This window comes from Scardinius erythrophthalmus (assembly GCF_964197995.2).
Source record: "Scardinius erythrophthalmus genome assembly, chromosome: 1".
Classification (NCBI taxonomy): domain Eukaryota; kingdom Metazoa; phylum Chordata; class Actinopteri; order Cypriniformes; family Leuciscidae; genus Scardinius; species Scardinius erythrophthalmus.
In genome coordinates this window covers 49,645,850-49,665,272 of record NC_138221.1, presented here as the reverse complement: position 1 = coordinate 49,665,272, position 19,423 = coordinate 49,645,850, and the positions used below count along the sequence as shown (strand labels likewise).

At 40.0% G+C, this 19,423-nt stretch overlaps 2 protein-coding genes across 3 annotated transcripts; both read left to right on the top strand.

Annotated features, from left to right (window-relative positions):
* Positions 1-4,591: 4,591 nt before the first annotated feature.
* odad4 (outer dynein arm docking complex subunit 4) lies at positions 4,592-9,286 on the top strand. 2 transcript variants are annotated; one of them, XR_014030171.1, is made up of 6 exons: positions 4,592-4,689; positions 4,795-6,550; positions 7,151-7,212; positions 7,352-7,548; positions 7,735-7,835; positions 8,893-9,286. XR_014030171.1 is itself a non-coding variant. In XM_081365224.1 (3 exons), exons 1-3 carry the CDS (start codon positions 7,338-7,340, stop codon positions 8,926-8,928), a joined length of 348 nt encoding a protein of 115 aa, XP_081221350.1. In that variant the 5' UTR covers positions 7,256-7,337; the 3' UTR covers positions 8,929-9,286. The 2 variants fall into 2 exon arrangements, 1 of the variants encoding a protein (XP_081221350.1); XM_081365224.1 differs by lacking the exons at positions 4,592-4,689; positions 4,795-6,550; positions 7,151-7,212 and having other exon boundaries at positions 7,256-7,548.
* A 1,500-nt stretch (positions 9,287-10,786) lies between these two features.
* Positions 10,787-16,150, top strand: cnp (2'',3''-cyclic nucleotide 3'' phosphodiesterase). Its single transcript, XM_081381505.1, has 4 exons — positions 10,787-11,048; positions 12,813-13,535; positions 13,626-13,753; positions 14,352-16,150. Exons 2-4 carry the CDS (start codon positions 12,833-12,835, stop codon positions 14,817-14,819), a joined length of 1,299 nt encoding a protein of 432 aa, XP_081237631.1. The 5' UTR covers positions 10,787-11,048; positions 12,813-12,832; the 3' UTR covers positions 14,820-16,150.
* Positions 16,151-19,423: the final 3,273 nt, after the last annotated feature.

Here is a 19,423-nt window from a genome sequence, read left to right as displayed (position 1 = left end):
TACCATCAAGACTCATATTGTTGCTGTCTATGCGTCAACCGAAACCAATCCTGATCCAGCAAACGACTTCTATAACGCACTCCAACACACCTTGGATTTCATACCACAGACAAACTTGATTATCCTGGCAGGCGACTTCAACGCTCATATCGGCACGGACAGAACTGGTTGGGAAACAACGATGGGAAAATTTGGCTATGGAGAGATCAGTGACAACAGATTGCTGCTTTTGTCCTTTGCCGCCACCAACAACTTGCTCGTTGGTAATAGCTGCTTCCAGCATCCGCGCAAGCATCAACTTACCTGGCGAAATCCATCTGGCAAAGACTGCCATATTGGACTACATTCTGATCATCAATAGGTTCTGCTTAATGCTGAGGGATGTGGTTCTGACCACCACCTGATCCAAGCCAAGATCCAACTCAAACTCCAGTGTGCCAAGCGGACCTCGACCCAACAAGCCAAGCTGGATTGGAGACAACTGGCTGACCCTCCGCACAGACAGGAATTCCAAATCGCCTTATCCAACTGGTTTGCAACACTGGGCACATCAGAAAAGGTGGACGAAGACAAAAAAAGGATCTCAAGTACGATCATGGAATGTGCCAAACCCCTGTGCTCACCCATCCGCCGCCGAACACAGCCATGGATATCTGACGAATGCCTTGATCTTGTAGCCAGACGAAAACAGACAAAGCTGATCAACTACGAACGATACCGCCAGCTCAACTGGGAAGTCCGCTTGAAAATAAAGGCCGAGCGAGAGGAGCATTGGAACAAAGTGGCAGCAGATCTCGAAAAAGCAGCATCCAAGCACTAATATCACGTCCTCTCTATCGCACTCTAAGACGGCCCCCAAAGGGCACCAGCGGAGCCGCCACTCATCGATCATCCTGAAACTCCTATGACCAACACTGTGCCCACAACTCAAGAACTAAATGCAGTCATCCGGTCACTCAAAAATGGCAAGTCAGCAGGAGTGGATCAGGTCACAGCCGAAGAGATCAAAGCCGGTGGCGATATCCTACTCAATCGCCTGCATCTCCTCAATATGGCACACGGTACAAATACCACATTCCTGGAGGAAAGCTGCCATCATACCCATCCATTAGAAAGGCGACAACCAGGAATTCAAAAACTACCGTGGTATAAGCCTCCTATCCATTATCGGGAAGGTTTTCATGAAGATCATCCGATCGAGGCTACAAAAGCACAGTGAAAAGACCAGCCGAAAAGAACAGGCGGGTTTTCGCCCTGGACGTGGATGCTGCGACCAAATTTTTGCCCTCCGTCAGCTTATGGAAGAACGGACCAGATGTGGGCAACGCACTGTCATCATATTCATCGACTTCAAATCCGCATTTGATTGTGTGCACTGGCCCGTCCTATGAAAAGCATTGGAGACCGAACACGTCCCACAAAAAGTCATCGCACTCTAAAAGAGGCCTACAAAGATTCCAACAGCCAGGTGCGAATCCGAAACGAGCTCTCAGATGAGTTTTCCATCCAAACAGGAGTCCGCCAGGGAGATGTGGCCTCTCCACTACTTTTCAACATTGTGGTGGATTGCATGAGGAAAGTCTTTGAGGGCAAAGGGGCATTCAATTTGATGAAGATCACTTCTTAACAAACCTCGTGTTTGCTGATGATAGCTCAGTCCTCGCGAACAATGATGCTGAGGCCATGGATATCCTCTACGACATCGCCCACATCGCTCAGTTGTATGGCCTTTAGATCAACGCCGAAAAGACCAAAGTACTCACAACGGATGGTTCCCAAGCAATCGTCCAGATTGAACAAGTGCAACAATTCAAATACCTTGGTTCGCTGGTTCAGGAGAAGAAAGTGGCATCTTCTATGGAGACCTACGCTAGACTTAGGCAGGCAGCGGCTGCGTTCACTTCCCTCAAATGGTGTCTGTGGAAGAGAAACAACATCTCCTCAAAGATCAAGATCCGCCTCTTTCGAATGCTGATCCTACCAATTCTTCTCTATGGATCTGAAACATGGACCTTGCTCAAGATGGATTTGACCAAACTTAGTTTTCCAAATCCAATGCCTACGCCAGATCCTGGGAATTTCGATTCGCGACTGCATCACTAGCGACGCAATCCGAGCCAGATGCCAACAACAACCAGCCATCGAAGAGCAGATACAACAACAACGGCTGAGATGGTTTGGACACGTGTGCAGAATGGATGCAAATCAAATACCAGACCAACTCCTTTGGAGGAAACGACCAACCCAGTGGAGAATCCAGCGCACTGCACCCAAGAAAACATGGATCAAGCAAATCAAAGAAGATCTGAAGAACCAGCGGCTTGACCCACAGCAGGCAAGAGTAGTCGCCACATGAAAAGCATGGAGAAAGTGATCGAACGAGTTCGAAATCCTGCGGCACCCACAGCAGCATACTGGTTGTGAGGTCGTTCTCCCCCAGATGACAGCTAAGGATCAAAGAAGAATGCAATACCCTCTGGTATAAAAGTGTTAAGGGTTCCTTATCATACTCAAATTACGACAGTCCTTCCGTTGCTATATGTTTGTGATATTGAATTGTTAGTGCAAACTAGTTTATTTTCAAATTTTGATTGACAAAAAAAAAAAAAAAAATTCATCCAATCTTGCCCATGTCAAATTTTAAGAAATAAATTAGACCATACATTTTATAAAGATACTGTAAAATAATTTAGAACAGCTTATTTAAGATTTCATCTTCCCCCCCAAAGCAAAAGACACACTTTAAATTCTAAATGCCATATATCCTTCCAATAAATTTCTGAAAATCAAAATTTAATTTTGAAAATGTGCATTGTCATCTATGTAAATGTCTCTCTGAAGATACACAACTTTTTTTTTTTTTTTTTTTTTTCATGTAACTGGCTGATAGAAAAAGATGTGGTGGATGACGGTTTCACCTTCACCTCACAAAATATAATGTATGGGATAAGCAATGATTGTTGTAGGTTATTTGATTTGATTAATAACATTATATTATTGGCAAAATACTTTATACATAAATGTAGATTTCTTAAATCCCCTCCTTTGTTTATTATATTCAGAAACAAACTAAAATACTTCTCAGATGCCCTCTCTAAAATGAAAAATCAAAGTGCAATAAAATTTTATAATCTGTTTTACGTTTTTTTTCTTTACTTGTGTTGAGCCTTCCACGCCTGTATTTTCTTTGTATTATAACTGTTTTGTGCCATTTTGTTGTATTCCGATTTTGTATTCAATAAAAATGAAATAAAAAAAACTGCAGCAAAGGAAAGTGCATAATGTGCCTATGTGTATTTTATTTTTTGTTTTATTTTTAAATATGGAAGGGGTATAAAGGGTTTTCTTTATATTGTACTATTTGTATATTGTCTATTTGTACACGTTTGTTAAATGTTGTTGACATTTACAATGACAAAAAAAATTGCATAATCTTAATGTTTTTTGTTTGTTTGTTTGTTTTTAAATTGTATAGACCTAGTTCCTTTGTATCCTTGATGGTCATTAGCTTTGCTGTTATATTAATACAGTCTTTGCCTACTTGAATGCCAAATAAATAATATTTAGATGAAGGCAAGCTGCAAAATATAGCTTTTGGGGGGAAATTTCGGTTATAGCACGCAAGTACTTTAACAGCGTCAATAAAATGCGAATGAACTGCTGGAACCATATTTCCAGTTAATTTATGTTGATTGCAAGTGAAGTCTGCAGCCAGACGCTATTGGTCGCTCTTATTGATTGTGTACTGAAAGGTTTTGATATAATTCTGCTTAGAATACGCGATTAAAATGTCTGATAACAAGTAAAAACAAGGGCTAAAGAGAACTAACGCTACCTTTACCAACAATATGGCTGAAGGTCAACAGCTGTTTCAGAAGGGCGAGTATGTCAAAGCTAGTGGTGTGCAGATTGAGGCTTCGTGAAACAATGAAACAGTTGAAGCAAGTGTGCCATATTCGAAACAATCCGACACCCGTCTCAACGGTGACACCTAGTGGTCACTTGCAGGTGTTGATCTGAAACAACCTTGACAACGAGCCATTAATTTTTTTTATTATTATTATTATTATTTTTTCTAATATGTGAAGCATGTAACCTGTAGGCTCCTCACTGTGCATAATGTTATTTTGGTGATGAAAAATCAATATTAATAAAATAAATTAAGCCACAATGTCTCACTTTTTTATAGATTTTTATTCAAAAATATGAATTCCTCTGCTGTGGAAGGACTTAGCCTACTTCTTTTTTCACAGATAATTTATCTAGCCTTTGAAAAAAATCCTCTCACAAGGGACACTTGTTGCTGGCATGCAAAGATATTTTTTAGCAAGGACATCCAAATAATTATATTTCAAACAATGCATGCCTTGCTTATAAAACTCCTCTCACAAAACCCCCCCAGGTCAAGATGCGTTAACTTCACTTTTATACAGATGTGCGATTGTGTGGTCTGTTCCCGACCCTGTCAATCAAACGCTGATTCGGCGGATCATGCCACCTGTCGAAACCATAGACTGTAAAAAATAACACTTGTGAAACACTGCTTAGCTTCATTTAGCCGTAGTCACGTGACATGGGTGTTTTGAATCACGCTTCGGATCAGTGTTTCGAAACATCTGCGCTTCGGGATCTCGAAAAGCTTCGGAACGTCAGCCATCCCTAGTCAAAGCTATCGAGTGCTTTTCCATGGTGAGCTAATAACTATGCTAAACACATATTGCATTGCTTACGTTCAGACGAAATAAAATCGATTGCTTTATTTATTTTACATTTTATAAGCGTCTTCTCTGCTAGCCTATATCCAACAGGCTTTAAGTTTACAGCCGGATGATAAGAACTGTCTGGTCGCCAGATCCAGGTGTTATGTGAAATTAGGTGATGCAGAGACCTCCCTCAAAGACAACAAAAACTACTCCAAGGTGTGCTCATCCGTCCTAGCTTCCTTTTTTCTTTTGTCTCATCGTTTGTTCCAAAAGTTCCCAGCAGCAGCCACAGCTTTGAGTTACTGTATGTGTACCTGTAGTAAGACACTTGTCCTGAAGGGGGCGGATTTACTGATACTTTATCAGATGACGATTCGGTCTCAGAAAAAGTGACCTTTATATCACAAGCACGTTTTTCGAACACAAAATGTTACAAATATAACTTTGTGAATGAATACACTGTTTAAGATTAACAATAAAAATGTCAAGGCAAAAATGACACTTGGTGAAACATGACTCTACCTGTGAGGGGAAAATTCACTAAAAAGCCAAGAAAAGAGAGGTTCGTTCTGTGGAAAGTGTAGGCTACCATTAGCTTTTCACATGACACTTAGATTGGTATTTTGTATGTAATCCAATGAAATTCATGAATTTTTAGCTGTGGCTTTTTTGGAGCCACTATATGAGCTCTCTAAAAAGCACAGTAAAAGCACATCTGAATTGTCTGATGTTTAGCAAAGGTTTGGGGTCACTATTCATTCACAAAGGATGCATTAAATTGATCAAAAGTTATAGTAAATACTTCCTTTTTACATAATAAAATAAAAAATGTCTGACGTTGTAAAGTCAAGAGCGATATCATTGTGCAGCGTTTACCTCAGTAAGTTGACTGAGTGGGTCTCTGAGCTGGTGTGAGTGACTGGAGGCGGGGCTAATTTGAAATATTCATGAATCCGCGTATACTAAATGAAGCAAGGATGTAGAGTTAAAAAAAAATGTCATTTTGGCGATCAGAGGTTATTAGCTAACTGATGAGTGACTACGACAACTTAGAGATAATGTTGGAATTATGATCCTAATTTTTCTCTAGGTCACTCCACAATGTTTGTGTTAGCAGACCAGATACATAACACACCCAGCTGATTATTTAAATGTTATTAACATAAGTTAATAGTGCTTGCTAAGGACATTTGAACAAACCCCTAAATATAACTATGAAACAAATTCATCTACTTGTTGAGAAGTGTTATTACTTTTATAAAGCTGCTGCCGATTTACTGTTGTTCAGTGGATTTTTGTGGGTGAAATCCAGTCTTTTCAATGGGAATCCACTCCACACATTCTGGAATTTCCCATCATTTCCCATCAAATTTCACAAGAGATTCACATTTGTCATGTTCACCACATTGGCCAACAGAAAACTGCTTGATTTGAAAATGACTAATGTGAAATTTTACTAAAATTACCTAACCTTAAAGGGATACTTCAGGATTTAGCATTAAGCTTTGTATCAGTAGAAAACCCGTAGTGTTTTCGAATTACCGTGCTTTCCACCCTCAAATCCCCCCTGAGACGAGAGATTTATGTATTTTTTGTCTGGAAAAAATCCTCCGATGACGCAAAAATCGTCATTTTGCTAGATTAGGTCAGCCGGAACCTTGTTACATCATTAGAAGAATGGCGTCTACGCTAATATTAGTCTCTCTGTTTATCCGAGGTTTGTCCGCCGGATCCAGGCCGTATCCAGATCTGATGAAGGACCTGGGCCTGGACACGATGACAACACAGTCCTGAAGTGTCAACCAGTCCCTCCCCTGTGAAGGCCTCCTTCCCTTCTCTTTACCTCAGTACAGATAAAATGTTGTCGGGATAATTCCGGTTTGCGTGGCTACGTTGACGCGACAAAAAAATTCTGTATTATTATAATTTTTTAAGGCAAGACAAGTAGTTTAGGGTTGATTTGTAAAGAAGCCTACACACACATATATTCAAACCGCATACCTTTGGACTGAACACGTAATGCGCATGTTTTCGCGGGTTTGCGTTTTTGAGGTTTGTGCAGAGATAACGGATAATCGTTTGCACCTTTGAACCTATTTCAGGGAGTGCGTTCTCGAGACACCAGGCGCTGTTTTGTGCGGGTGGGCGGCCGGAGCGCGTTAAGGGTTTTCCTGTTAGAACGGTGTCGTGTAAGCGGCCCCTAAGTTAATAACTAATGATCATCGTAACGGAAGTGAATCAATCAATCAAAACTAACTTTAGCTGGACAATAACTTTATCCTAGAGCAGTTGTAAAGGCTAAACAATCTGTTACGCTAATTTCATATTATCACTGTAAAGCTGCTTTGAAACAATCCATATTGTTAAAAGCGCTATATAAATGAAGGTGACTTGACTTAATAAACTACTATTCATCAGGTGTGTTTGGTTTGTGCTTCGTGTCATAGCGACCTGACGGACTGTAAATCCAGGGCTCTGGACAACATTGGCCGTGTGTGCGCACGGATTGGCAAGTTCCAACAAGCTATAGAAGTCTAAGTGCATTTGCCTTTAATTAATGTTTACTTTGGTGTTGATGTACACAGACAAGTCTATTGCAATAGTCATTTCATTTTGTTTTGTGTGTGTTTTTGTATGTGTTTGCATAGCTGGGAGGAGGAGGTGCCTCTAGCATGTGGCGGGTTAGAGAAAGCCTGGTTGTTCCATGAGATCGGCCGCTGTTACCTTGAGCTTAAGCGCTATGGCGAAGCTCGAGACTATGGCTCCCGCTCGCTCACGGCAGCGGATGACATCACTGATGAGAAATGGCAGCTCAGTGCCAGTGTGCTCATGGCGCAGGCCGAATGTGAGTCCAAACTACATCGCCCAGAATCCCAGGAAGTCAGCAGTTTAATGCACTCTGTGACCATGAATAATCTGATTTCCCTCAATGCTCAGAATCAATAGGACGTTAATGTGGTCGTTATGTATATTTGATCTACGCCATGCTGTGTGATTAGATCACTTTACATCCTCTTTCTCTCTTACATAGTGAAGCTGGGTAACTACAAGGCCAGTGTGTTACACTCTGAGAGAGCACTGGACCGGGCAAAACTGCTGCAGGACGACTCTGCCAGCGAAGCCATCCAGAAGGTCAACACAGACATTCCTATCCTGCTCTCTCACTCTCTCCCTCATCCCTCTCACCATCCATCTCATGCGCGGCCTTTTCTATAGTCCCCTTCAAACTACATTAAAATGACTGAGATTCTAAATCACACAGGATGCACGCTATTGTTTCTGTGTATGTCACAGAGGACCAATATGGAAGTTATTGTCAGTTTGACTAAAGGTGCGGTCACATTTATCATTTTTCGGCAAATGTTTGCAGGCAAATTCCTGTCATTTCAATTAGAATCCATGCGATCAGAAAATTTGCATCCGAGATTTCCACTATGCAGATTTTGCATTGGGTTTATATTGTTCACGCTTGGTTTGTAAAGCTGCTTGGTTTGATAGTGTGAGCCTATGCTTCATACATTGCTACTGACAACGGACAACTGACCTTTTTTACCAGAAAAATTTTGCCGAAATTTCACTAATGTGACCACACCTAAAGTCTGGTTAGTAATATTCTGCAATGTCTATCCTGTAGCATTCCCTTAAAACACTCACTGTCACTCATTTAAATGGCCAGGCAACTCCGTGAAGCCACACTACATTTTGTCTTTCGCTTAGTTTCTACTTGTATGGCATCACCTCGTGGGGCTTGTGCATATTAAACATTAAAAGTGGATAAAAGGAGATTGATTATGGAAGCTAAGAAATATTAGCTTATATTAAATGACAAAACCACCTTGACTTCCGTAAGGAAAGCAATGACAAAGATTATGCTTGGAGAAGCATTTTAGAAGTCATGAAAATAAAAAGTTATGAAAGCTTTATCTTAATTTGATGCCAGGAAAACAGACTGGAGTCTTGTTGTGTTGTGCGTAGTTAGTACACGGTGACAGAATTCTTATCAATACTAGTTGTTTTGTCATAATATGAACTGATAATTGTAATATTTACATGCATTCATTGATCAGTTGTCATTTTTTGCATGTTACCTGATTCTTGACTATCCCGTTGCTCTAATATCATATTTCTTCATGTTTCTCTGCTATTATTTGACTCACTTTAATCAACTCCTCAATTTCTCGCCCTGCAGGCTCTTCGTGATGCAAGACACAGAGTGACCCAGTAAGAAGAGAAACCCATGTGAATAAAATGTCTGCAATCCACCTCCAAGACAAGTCAGAACTAATGCATCCTTACTAGTGGAATAAAATCTGCCTGAGGAACATTGTGTTGGATTGCATTCGGGTGTCATTGGTTAAGGATTACTTTATGACTGCCTTCTCTGTGCTTGTTTGCATATGGTAAAAATATGTTTTGCATAGTTTTACATAAACAGACTGTCACAGTTTCAGAGTTATAACAAATCATGTTTGATATTTGTGATGCAGTGTCCAAGCGATGTTGCCCAGATACTGTTAATGTTTTGCTATAGACACACACTTGTGCTGTTACCCTCTGTTGATAAAGAGAAATACTCATAATCCAAACATGTCTGAACGAAAATCATTCAAATGAGTTTAGGTTTGACCTCTAATTAAGTTTACACTCCATCTATTGAGTCAATATTGACTTTGCATATGTGCTCAACAAAAATGAACACAAGTATATGCCCTGACAGATTGCATATACGAATTGCTGCCAATTTGTTTGTGTGAGAGAGTACATTTGTGTGGGTTACATCTGCTAGTTACGTAAACACACCACAAACACTTGTGAGAAAGTGGTCACAGCCAATCTGCATTCATGCTGAACTCTATGATGATAAGCTGAAGCAGCGATTGTTAACTGCAAAAACCTGTCAGTGCAATGTCAAAGCGCATAACCACTCAGCTGCCCTTCATACATTTCACACGTCCCTCACAGACATCAGCAAGACATAACATGCACTCAGTTTTGCTAGGTATGCTCTTGTACAACAGGCTTGTAAGCATACATTCAAAGAAAAATAGGTGCCTATGGATGCTTTTTTTAATCTTTCCAAAACCTCAAAAATGTTCAAATGCATTATTGGAATGTATTCATTATAATATAATCTGACAATCTTCATATTTCTTTTGAGTCTGCCAGAAGTCAAGTTCATACATGTGTGTGTGTGCGTGTGTGTGTGTGGAGCAAGTGGTGGTTTGTTGTTGTCTCACTAATTGCCTCATCAGGTTCATTTTACTGTTGTAGGTTTATTCTGATTGAGTTTATTGATTCAGTTTAAGAATCTGACATAAGAGGACACAGATATCACAGAGCATTAAAAAATACTCTTCTTCTTTGGCTTTATTGCTCAGTGTTAGGCTATTTCAGGGTTTCGATCTTTCAACAGAGAGAGAATCTCATGTATTTTATTGTATTTAATGAATGTTTAATATTACCTCTAAACTTTGACTAGGCCAGGCATGTTGCATATTAATTGTTCTAGGAACCTCAAAGCATATTTTAATTTTTGTGTATGTTGTTGTGCTACTCCTTAACGATGTTCTAGTTGCAACAGGTAGTGTCGGTAAGGCCCAAACATAAACTTGAGCCCTCAGTCCTGCCCTGTATGTGACCCTCCCAACACATAATTGATTCGCACCCTCTACTAACAGTGTTAGACAGCTTAGATTAAGTCAGGATTAGGCCTTAGTTCAATTAGGACATTTAAGTACCTTTTATAAACATGCCTTAGAAAAAAAAAAAACATTACTGGTGTGTATCTTGAGACAAAACAATGGCACTGACATATTTTAAGATACGCCAGTGTAAGTCGCTTTCAGTTAAGACAGCTCAAACATGCATTTTAGTCTGGGACTAAGTTTAAACCTTGTCTGTGAAACCAGGGGTTAAGAGATTTACAGTAGCCTATTTAGAGTTAAGATTTGTCATTGTTATAAATTAAAGTTATGATGGAACTGTAATAATGTAGGAATTAAACCATATTATAATTTGAGACATAAAAACGAACAGTAAGATGTCAAAAAGAGTACAAATTCCGGCTGGTGACGTGCACAGCAGTAGCGGGAGCGCGCTGAAAATTTGCCTCTGTTCTGTATTATCTGCCTCTCCCTTCCGTGTACGCGCTCTCGTGCACGCAGGGAGCGTGCTCAAGTGCCAGTGGTTTCCGTTTTGTTTCCTGATTATTGCTAGTGCTCGGCCAGGCGGGGGTTTTCAGCGCAGCGCTCTGGAGAAACGTGGAATTTGGCTGTACGGTGCTTTGAACCTTTAGCCTCGGGAAACGGTGACAGCTTTCCATACATCTGCCAACGTTGTAATCAAGTGAGTTGCATTTACGCTGTGCACTGACTATTACATTTTTAATCTTGTTTATCATATTTGCAACCAATAAGTTTGAATATATGCAAATCTAAGTTTATACAAAACGACAAAAACAGGTTTTAGATGTAACAAAATAGATATTGTTTATGGTGTGCTTTATTTTCCAGCTGCGCGAGGCATTGCCACGCTGATTTGTTTTGTCTGCATGCAGCGTGGCGGGCACTGCCACTCCCCGAATCCCTGGCTTTACATTGTTACCGTTAATTAACGGAGTTCGCTTATTTCATCATATTCATTTACAAGCTTCTGTAGATTTAGACATTCGTTGAATGAAGTGCAGTTTGCGTTTCTTTTGAATCGGCGCACAAATTGGCCACCAAGTTATCTAAAATGTGTGTGCTCAATGTCGTTAAATCAAGTACAGTTATATGCGTGTGTCGCGTGACCAATGCTTGATTCGTCGCTACTGTCTAAGTGAATCTAGGGCGTTTTGGGTTTTCTTTGTCTTCCATGGATTAGGTGGCGTGCCCGAATCTAATTTGATCACACAAAGGCTGCGTATCAAAATCCAGTGAGCTGCCTACCTAGACAGCATTTTGGGAATGAGACACATTGAAATGAGTCAGAATGTGTTTGCGTCCTAGAAATACTGTCTAAGTAGGCAGCACAGTTGATATTTAGGCACAGCCACAAAGAAGTGGCCCAAATTATGTGCAGGTGTTCGTGTCTCATGGCTCACTGCTGGGCTCTTGTAAAACAGGCCCCTGCTTCTGCTTTTCACACACTTTCATCAGAATCTAGACCGTGGCCAAGGTTAAATTAAAGCCTTGCTTTTTAAAATCCAGCCTCTGCATTGAAGAGTTTGTGTTATTTGGTGTAAGTAATGGGTGCCTTTTGAACCCATGAGATGTGAATGGTCTTGCCTGGCTGATAGGTTTGTCATTTGATTAAGCTCTAAAGATTTGCATAGTTCCATTTAAAATGGGGAACGGAACGGATGTATTTTCTCCAGAAGATGATGACAACTGGTTTCACAATAAAAGCATGTCATTTGACATCGGGTGACTCTGTTTCGTGTATCTGGATTACAGCTGTACTTCTGCTTATTACTCTGAAATATAGCAGCTACTAATTTAGATGACAGCTATATGACGGTGCAAACTAAGTATCATTGAAACGGAAGCCTTCCAGCATACAGTTTCAGTGGGTTTCTTTAGGCCTCTTTAAAAGAGTTAAAGATGCGAGACGAAGAGAAATACGGATAAAAAGCAGAGTAATGTGTAAGCCAGAGAAAAAGCAGCTTTTGCATTGGCAGTCTGATGGCTGCTCAAATTTCACAAGATATGCACTCTGGTGTTTTATTTCATATGAATTCGAATGTGCACTGGTCTAAACTGAGCAGTGGTTTTCAGATTTGCTTGGAAGGACAAGAGCTGGACTCCATACAGAGGTTGCAGAACTGAAATATGCAGTTGTGGGTAGTAAAATTGAAATTTCCAAGAGCCTACGTGCTGTGAAGAGTCTAAAGAAGTTGTCGTTTCAACTACCATGTTCAGGTGTATATTGCTTTGCGTTTTTGGGCAATTGGAAGACAGGCTTGCAGTGAGTTTCTGTTAATCTTTACCAAGCGTTCCTGGAGCTGCCTGTCATTTTAACCCTTTGTTGACATTTGCATGGAGTTCTGATCATGTAATTCATCTTGTTTGTGGTCTCCCTTAAAAATGCATTCACACTCACTATTGCAAACTTGTCTTGTTTTTTTAGAAGCGGCCTGCTGTGAAGCAATGGAAGCTGAACAGAATCAGGAAGTTCCAGAGGCTGTTGCTGAGACACAGGAAGGGGCAGTGCAGCAAGAGGAGAAACCGGAGCCCAAGTCTGGAGAGGTGGCTCAGGCACCTTCAGAAGCGGCAGGTCCTCCAGAAGCGGCCTCTGAGATGGAGCATTCTGCTGGGGAATTGCCAGAAAAGGAGAAAGCGACAGAATCTGAAGCACCTCCTGCCAAACTATCTGAACCCGAGCTGGCTCCAGCGAAATCTCCCGAGGAAACCCCAGCTGCCGAGTCATCGGAGAAACTCCCTCAGCCAGAACAGCAGAAGAAATCTGAGGAGCCGCAGGTTCAAGTGAATTCTGAACCCGAGAAGCAGGAGGAAGAAGCTGTGAAAGAGGTGGAGCCTAAGAAAGAGGAGGAGCCTGCCAAAGAGGCGGATTCCAAACCCACTGCTGTGAATGAAGCCAAGCCAGAAGAATCCGAGAAAGGTGAGGAGACTAAGACAGAAGGAGGAGAGGATAAGGTACCAGAACCAGAGGCTGATGGGGTTCAAGCCGAGCTTCCAAAAGAGGCCGAGACCCAGCAGAAAGAGCCGGAGCTGCCTTTCTTCTTTGGCTGGTTCCTGCTTCCAGAGGAAGAGGAGCGAATTAAGTGTGCAACCATGGACTTTCTCAAGACTCTGGACACATTGGCCGCCTTCAAAGAACACATCAGTGAATGTGAGTTGCCTGTGTAAACGCATACACATGATTCTTCTCAGAGTTTGTGTGCTTGTGGATATGTTGCTGATTTTGTTTTTGGTTTCCCAGTTACTGGTGAGGCAGAGAAAGAGGTGGATCTTGAGCAGTACTTCCAGAATGCACTGCCCCTCCACTGCACTACAAAGTTCTGTGACTATGGCAAAGCAGAGGGGGCAAAAGAGTATGCAGAGCTACAGGTCAGTTTTTCACATAAGCCTTCTTCCTCCATGTTTCATATGTAGTGCAAATGTAAGTGCACAGGTGTGGAAGCTTTTGGAAGATCTCTACTTAATTATAATATTTTCATTATAGCCATTAACTAATACTCTGGATGAATATTTTAAGTCTATACTTACAATAAAATATTAGTGTTATTATATTGCAGTTGGAATCAATCATTAAAAGATTTTGATGTACAGTAGAAAAGAATGGTAGCTAATAATTGAATACCTTTGTAATTTCATTAATTTATAAATCTCAAATAAACAGAACAATATTTTACCACAGTGCTGTACAGAAAATAAGTGTATATATAACGCATAAGTAAAATAAACTGTTTAAGATGAGTTAGTAAGTAATACAAATGCTAGTATGGGGAAACGAATGCAAACACCATTGGTGGGGAAAAAAAAAGTGTCAGTGTATGAATACATTTGTGAATGACTAGATTAATAAAAGCTGTCAAATTGTTATTCATTGTTAGTTCATGAAACCAACTGCATTAATGTTAACAATTTGAACTGTTGTAAAGTCCTACCAAAATATACAGTACTTATTTGACCATTTTTCTTGCAGGCGGTCAAAGAATCGTTTGGCAAGTCTGATGAGCTCTCAGTCACTGCCCTCATAGTGACCCCTCGTACATTTGGGGCCCGTGTGGCTTTGACAGAAACCCAGATGAAGCTGTGGCCCGAGGGAGCGGACAAGGAAGGCGTTCCTCCGACCCTCCTGCCCAGCGCCGAGTCTCTCCCAGGGGGTAGCCGTGCCCACGTCACATTAGGCTGCTCTGCTGGCGTGGAGGCGGTTCAGACCGGTTTGGATCTGCTGGATATCCTGGCTCTGCAGAAAGAGGGCAAGGAGGGCACCCAGGTCGAGATGGAGTTGGGTACTTTGTCCTACCTGAGCGAGGGCCGTTGGTTCCTTGCCCTGAGGGAACCGATTACCGCAGACACCACCTTCTCTAGCTTCTCTGAGGACAAGCCTACCAGTGACCAGGGCAAAAAGGATGGAGAGAAGAAAAAGAAAAAGTGTACCATCCTGTGAGTGGAAAGCGAGGGGGAGAAGAGAGGGGGAAAAAGACGTTTTTCCTAAGGGCTCTGGCCCTCGGTTGGCTGAGGATGATGTTGTGTTTTTGCATGTGTGTAGGTGGATTGCGTGTATGTTTCGCAGCTTTAGTGTGTGCACAGGGATGGCTTGGGATGATTTGGCAGGCAGTGTTAGACCAGACGTTCCAAAGCGGCCTGCTGGCTCCCGGGTGTCTCTTAGCTGGTGCCTTTTTTGCTTTTTCCTGGCAACACAAGCTCAGAGGCTTTAGTATCTGCCTTAAGGTCATGGTTCACTCTGCTGGAAAGTTCACTTTGCGTTAGGAGCTAGTTTGCGTTCACACGGCTGTTTGGCCGCCACACCATCCCTGTTCCCTTTACACAGGTACATTCACGATTGGTCTTCCTTACACGTGACTCATGTAGAACACTTAGATTTAGCACAACTTTACTGGTTTGATTAACTGATTTGTACTCTGTCCGAGCTCCGTTCTTGTTGATTAGTCCAGAAACATGGTTCGAACTGCCTTCAAATTCAGTTTGAGGCTGGTTTTGCTGTATTTTAGAAGATTTTCACTCTAAATTTACATTTAGATCTTCTATTTCAGGAAATAGAGCTTTTTGATCTTTCAACACAGGATGGCTTGGTATCGAGTATAAATCTGTTAGTTTAGTATGTGATTCTTTGGTGTCCCTCTCTTCTGCCTTTGTGGAGCTGATAATTTCCAAGAATTCGTTCTGCACCGTTGTTATATTCTCACTCCTCTGATAGTGATCAGGTGTGTGTGTTTGTGCATGCCTTTTGCAAAAAAAAAAAACCAACCCACATTATTCCTTTCGATCGTAATATTTACCAAGGGTTTTCTTTTGATCCAATAAGACTACATACTCTCTGTGACGTTTTTATGCTAAAGTGTGTGTGTGTGTGTCTGTCTGTCTCCGTGAACATTCTCCTAAACTGTCTTACCGTTTACACAGTGTTGGTCAAACCATCGGAGACCTCTTGAATTTACAGCCCATGATGTCGGATAAGACATGCCTGTACTTCTCTTCATTATATCTGTATGATCAGCTCTTTCATAAACCCAGTATATTCACATGTGATAGTAAATTTGCTCGCGCTCTCTCTCTCTCATTCATATCAGTTTTGAAAAAATGTGCACTCTAAATACTGTGACAAGCATCTGTCTGGTGCCTTCCTCTTCTGTAGGTTTATAGATGGCCGAAGCCATGCTTCTCGTAGGTCTGATATCAAGGCACTAAATTTTTGCACTTACCTTGTTTTTCATTTGTTTTTGTACACTTAATAAAGAATGTGCTTGGCTCTGACAACCCTGGCTTTCTGTTCTTGCTTTAAGTGAATTATGTTCTTCATGTTTCTGGGAACATTCATTTATTCTTTAGCTTGTTCTAATTAAGGGCGTGTGTGTAATAATTTTAACAAATGGGTGCATTCCATCTCAAATAGTTTCCACCTTTGCCCAAAATTAGTTTGTGTAACCGCAGCTGACATCTGGTTCCTAATCAGCACTGGTTTCTGCATTCATAGGAAATGTAACGATCTTAAAAATGCAGGGGAAATAACTACAGTAGTCAACATTTGAAGTGGATCAAAACCTTTCATCAAAGTTATACATGAATTTTGAACAATACCTGTTCTTGTCTTAGGACAACTTTGATGAACTCTTTTTGGTCCACTTCAAATGTTGACTACTGTGGTTTGAGATGCTTGTGAATATACAAGTTTTAGTTATTGACAGTCATCAGAAGTGCATCCTCCCATTCTTATTTCACTCACGGATGTGTCAGTGTTCTGCTTTCGCCAGTAGGTGGTGATTGTCACCACTGAAAGCTTCTAGAATCTAGATGGAAGCCCATGTAATCATGCCAGAGAAGCAAGCAGTTTAGTCTTGGTATAAATATATTTATCTCTCTCTGACATGCAAGTCTTGCCTTGACAGTATGTTTGTATCAGCATGCTCAATACCTCCCAGGTGATAATCCCATACAGGCTTTCAAATGTATTAATTTTCTAACATTTTATTATCTTGCTGCCTTATGTTAAACTACTTTAATTGTCTAACATCAATCTACACTCCATAATGTCAAAGCAAAAACAGATAATAACTTTGCAGATAATTGTGATAACTTTGCAAATTTATTAAAAATAAAAAAAAAACTGAATTACAATTTCGCTTCTAGATGTTACTACACTTTAAGTGAAGTTTATGGCAAATAGTATACAATTGAATGGGTATGATTTGGAAAGGCACACACCTCTCAATAAAAGGTCTAACAGCTGAAATTGCATATCAGAGCAAAACCAAACCAAAGAAACTGTCTGAGCTTAGAGACAGGATTCTATTAAGACACAGATCTGACGAAGACAAAAAAAAAAGTTCTTCTGCTGCATTGAAGGTTGACAGAAGCATGTAATCCTTAATGGAAGAAGTTTGGAACAACCTCATCCAACCTGACAAAGCTTGAGAGGATCTGAAGAAAAGAATGGCGGAAAATCGCCAAATGCTGATGTGCAAAGCTTGTCACATCATACCCAAAAAGACTTGAGGCTGTAGAGGTGCTTTAACTAAGTAGTGAGTTAAACTTATGCAATGTACTTATTTCAGTTTTTCCTTTTTAATACATTTACAAAGTTATCACAGATCTTTTTTTGTTTTGTTTTGTCATTATGGTGTATGGAGTGTAGATTTAACATAAGGCAGCATAACAAAGTGTGAAAACAATGTAGGGGTATGAATATTTTCGCAAGCCACTGTGTGTGTGTGTATAATATATATATATATATACACACTACCGTTCAAACTTGGGGTCAGTAAGATTTTTTAATGTTTTTAAAATAAGTATCTTCTCCTCACCAAGGCTGCATTTATTTGATAAAAAAACAATAAAAAATAAAACAGTAATATTGTGAAATATTATGACATTTAAAATGACTGTTTTCTGTTTTAATATATTTTAAACTGTAATTTATTCCTGTGAATATTATTCACTGTAAATTATTCCTGTAATTTATTCCAAAGCTGAATTGTCAGCATCATTACTCTAGTCTTCTGTCTCACATGATCCTTCAGAAATCATTATAATATGATGATTTGATGCTCAAGAAACATTCATTATTATTATCAATGTTGAAAACAGTTGTGTACAAAATGTTTTCAAAATTCTTTGATGAATAGAAAGTTCAAAAGAACAGCATTTATTTAAAATAGAATATTTTCTAACATGATAAATGTCTTTACTGTAACTTTTGATCAGTTTAACTCATCCTTGATGAATAAAAGTATTGATTTATTTAATTTCTTTCCCCCAAAAATAAAATTTAAATTCTTACTGACCCCAAACTTTTGAACGGTAGTGTTTAATGTTACAAAAGCTTTAGATTTCAGACAAATGCTGTTCTTTTGAACTTTCTATTCATCACAGCATCATGAAATAAAAATGTAAATAACTGTTTTCAACATTGATAATAATCATAAATGTTTCTTGAGCATCAATTTAAAACAAAAATCCTAGGATTTTAATCCATGACGGCGTAGTGTATTATTAATGGTTTTCTTTGAGACTGTGGTCCCAGCTCTCTTCAGGTCATTGACCAGGTCCTGCTGTGTAGTTCTGGGCTGATCCCTCACCTTCCTCATGATCATTGATGCCCCACGAGGTGAGATCTTGCATGGTGCCCCAGACCGAGGGAGATTGACCGTCATCTTGAACTTCTTCCATTTTCTAATAATTGTGCCAACAGTTGTTGCCTTCTCACCAAGCTGCTTGCCTATTGTCCTGGAGCCCATCCCAGCCTTGTGCAGGTCTACAATTTTATCCCTGATGTCCTTACACAGCTCTCTGGTCTTGGCCATTGTGGAGAGGTTGGAGTCTGTTTGATTGAGTGTGTGGACGGGTGTCTTTTATACAGGTAACAAGTTCAAACAGGTGCAGTTAATACAGGTAATGAGTGGAGAACAGGAGGGCTTCTTAAAGAAAAACTAACAGGTCTATGAGAGCTGGAATTCTTACTGGTTGGTAGGTGATCAAATACTTATGTCATGCAATAAAATGCAAATTAATTATTTAAAAATCATACAATGTGATTTTCTGGATTTTTGTTTTAGATTCCGTCTCTCACACTTCAACTAGTGTACCTACGATAAAAATTACAGACCTCTAAATGCTTTGTAAGTAGGAAAACCTGCAAAATCGGCAGTGTATCAAATACTTGTTTTCCCCACTGTATGTATATATATATATATATATATATATATATATATATATATATATATATATATATATATATATATATATATATATATATATATATATATATATATATATATATATACATACACACTTTATGGATGGATGGATTTAGCATTAAAATTCACTGCATTACAAATATGAAGCTATCTTTTCACATAGTTCTAATGCTTTTCTTGCAACTTGGCACTGACCTCATATGCCACGCTGTTAAACTTGTGGTCTCCACACTGACTTACCAAAGTCTTGCTTCTGCAAACACTGGTGACATCCAGTGATCAATGGCAATGTTTCTATTTAAAGCCTGTTCTGTCTGTTTTGTAAATTCATCTTGAG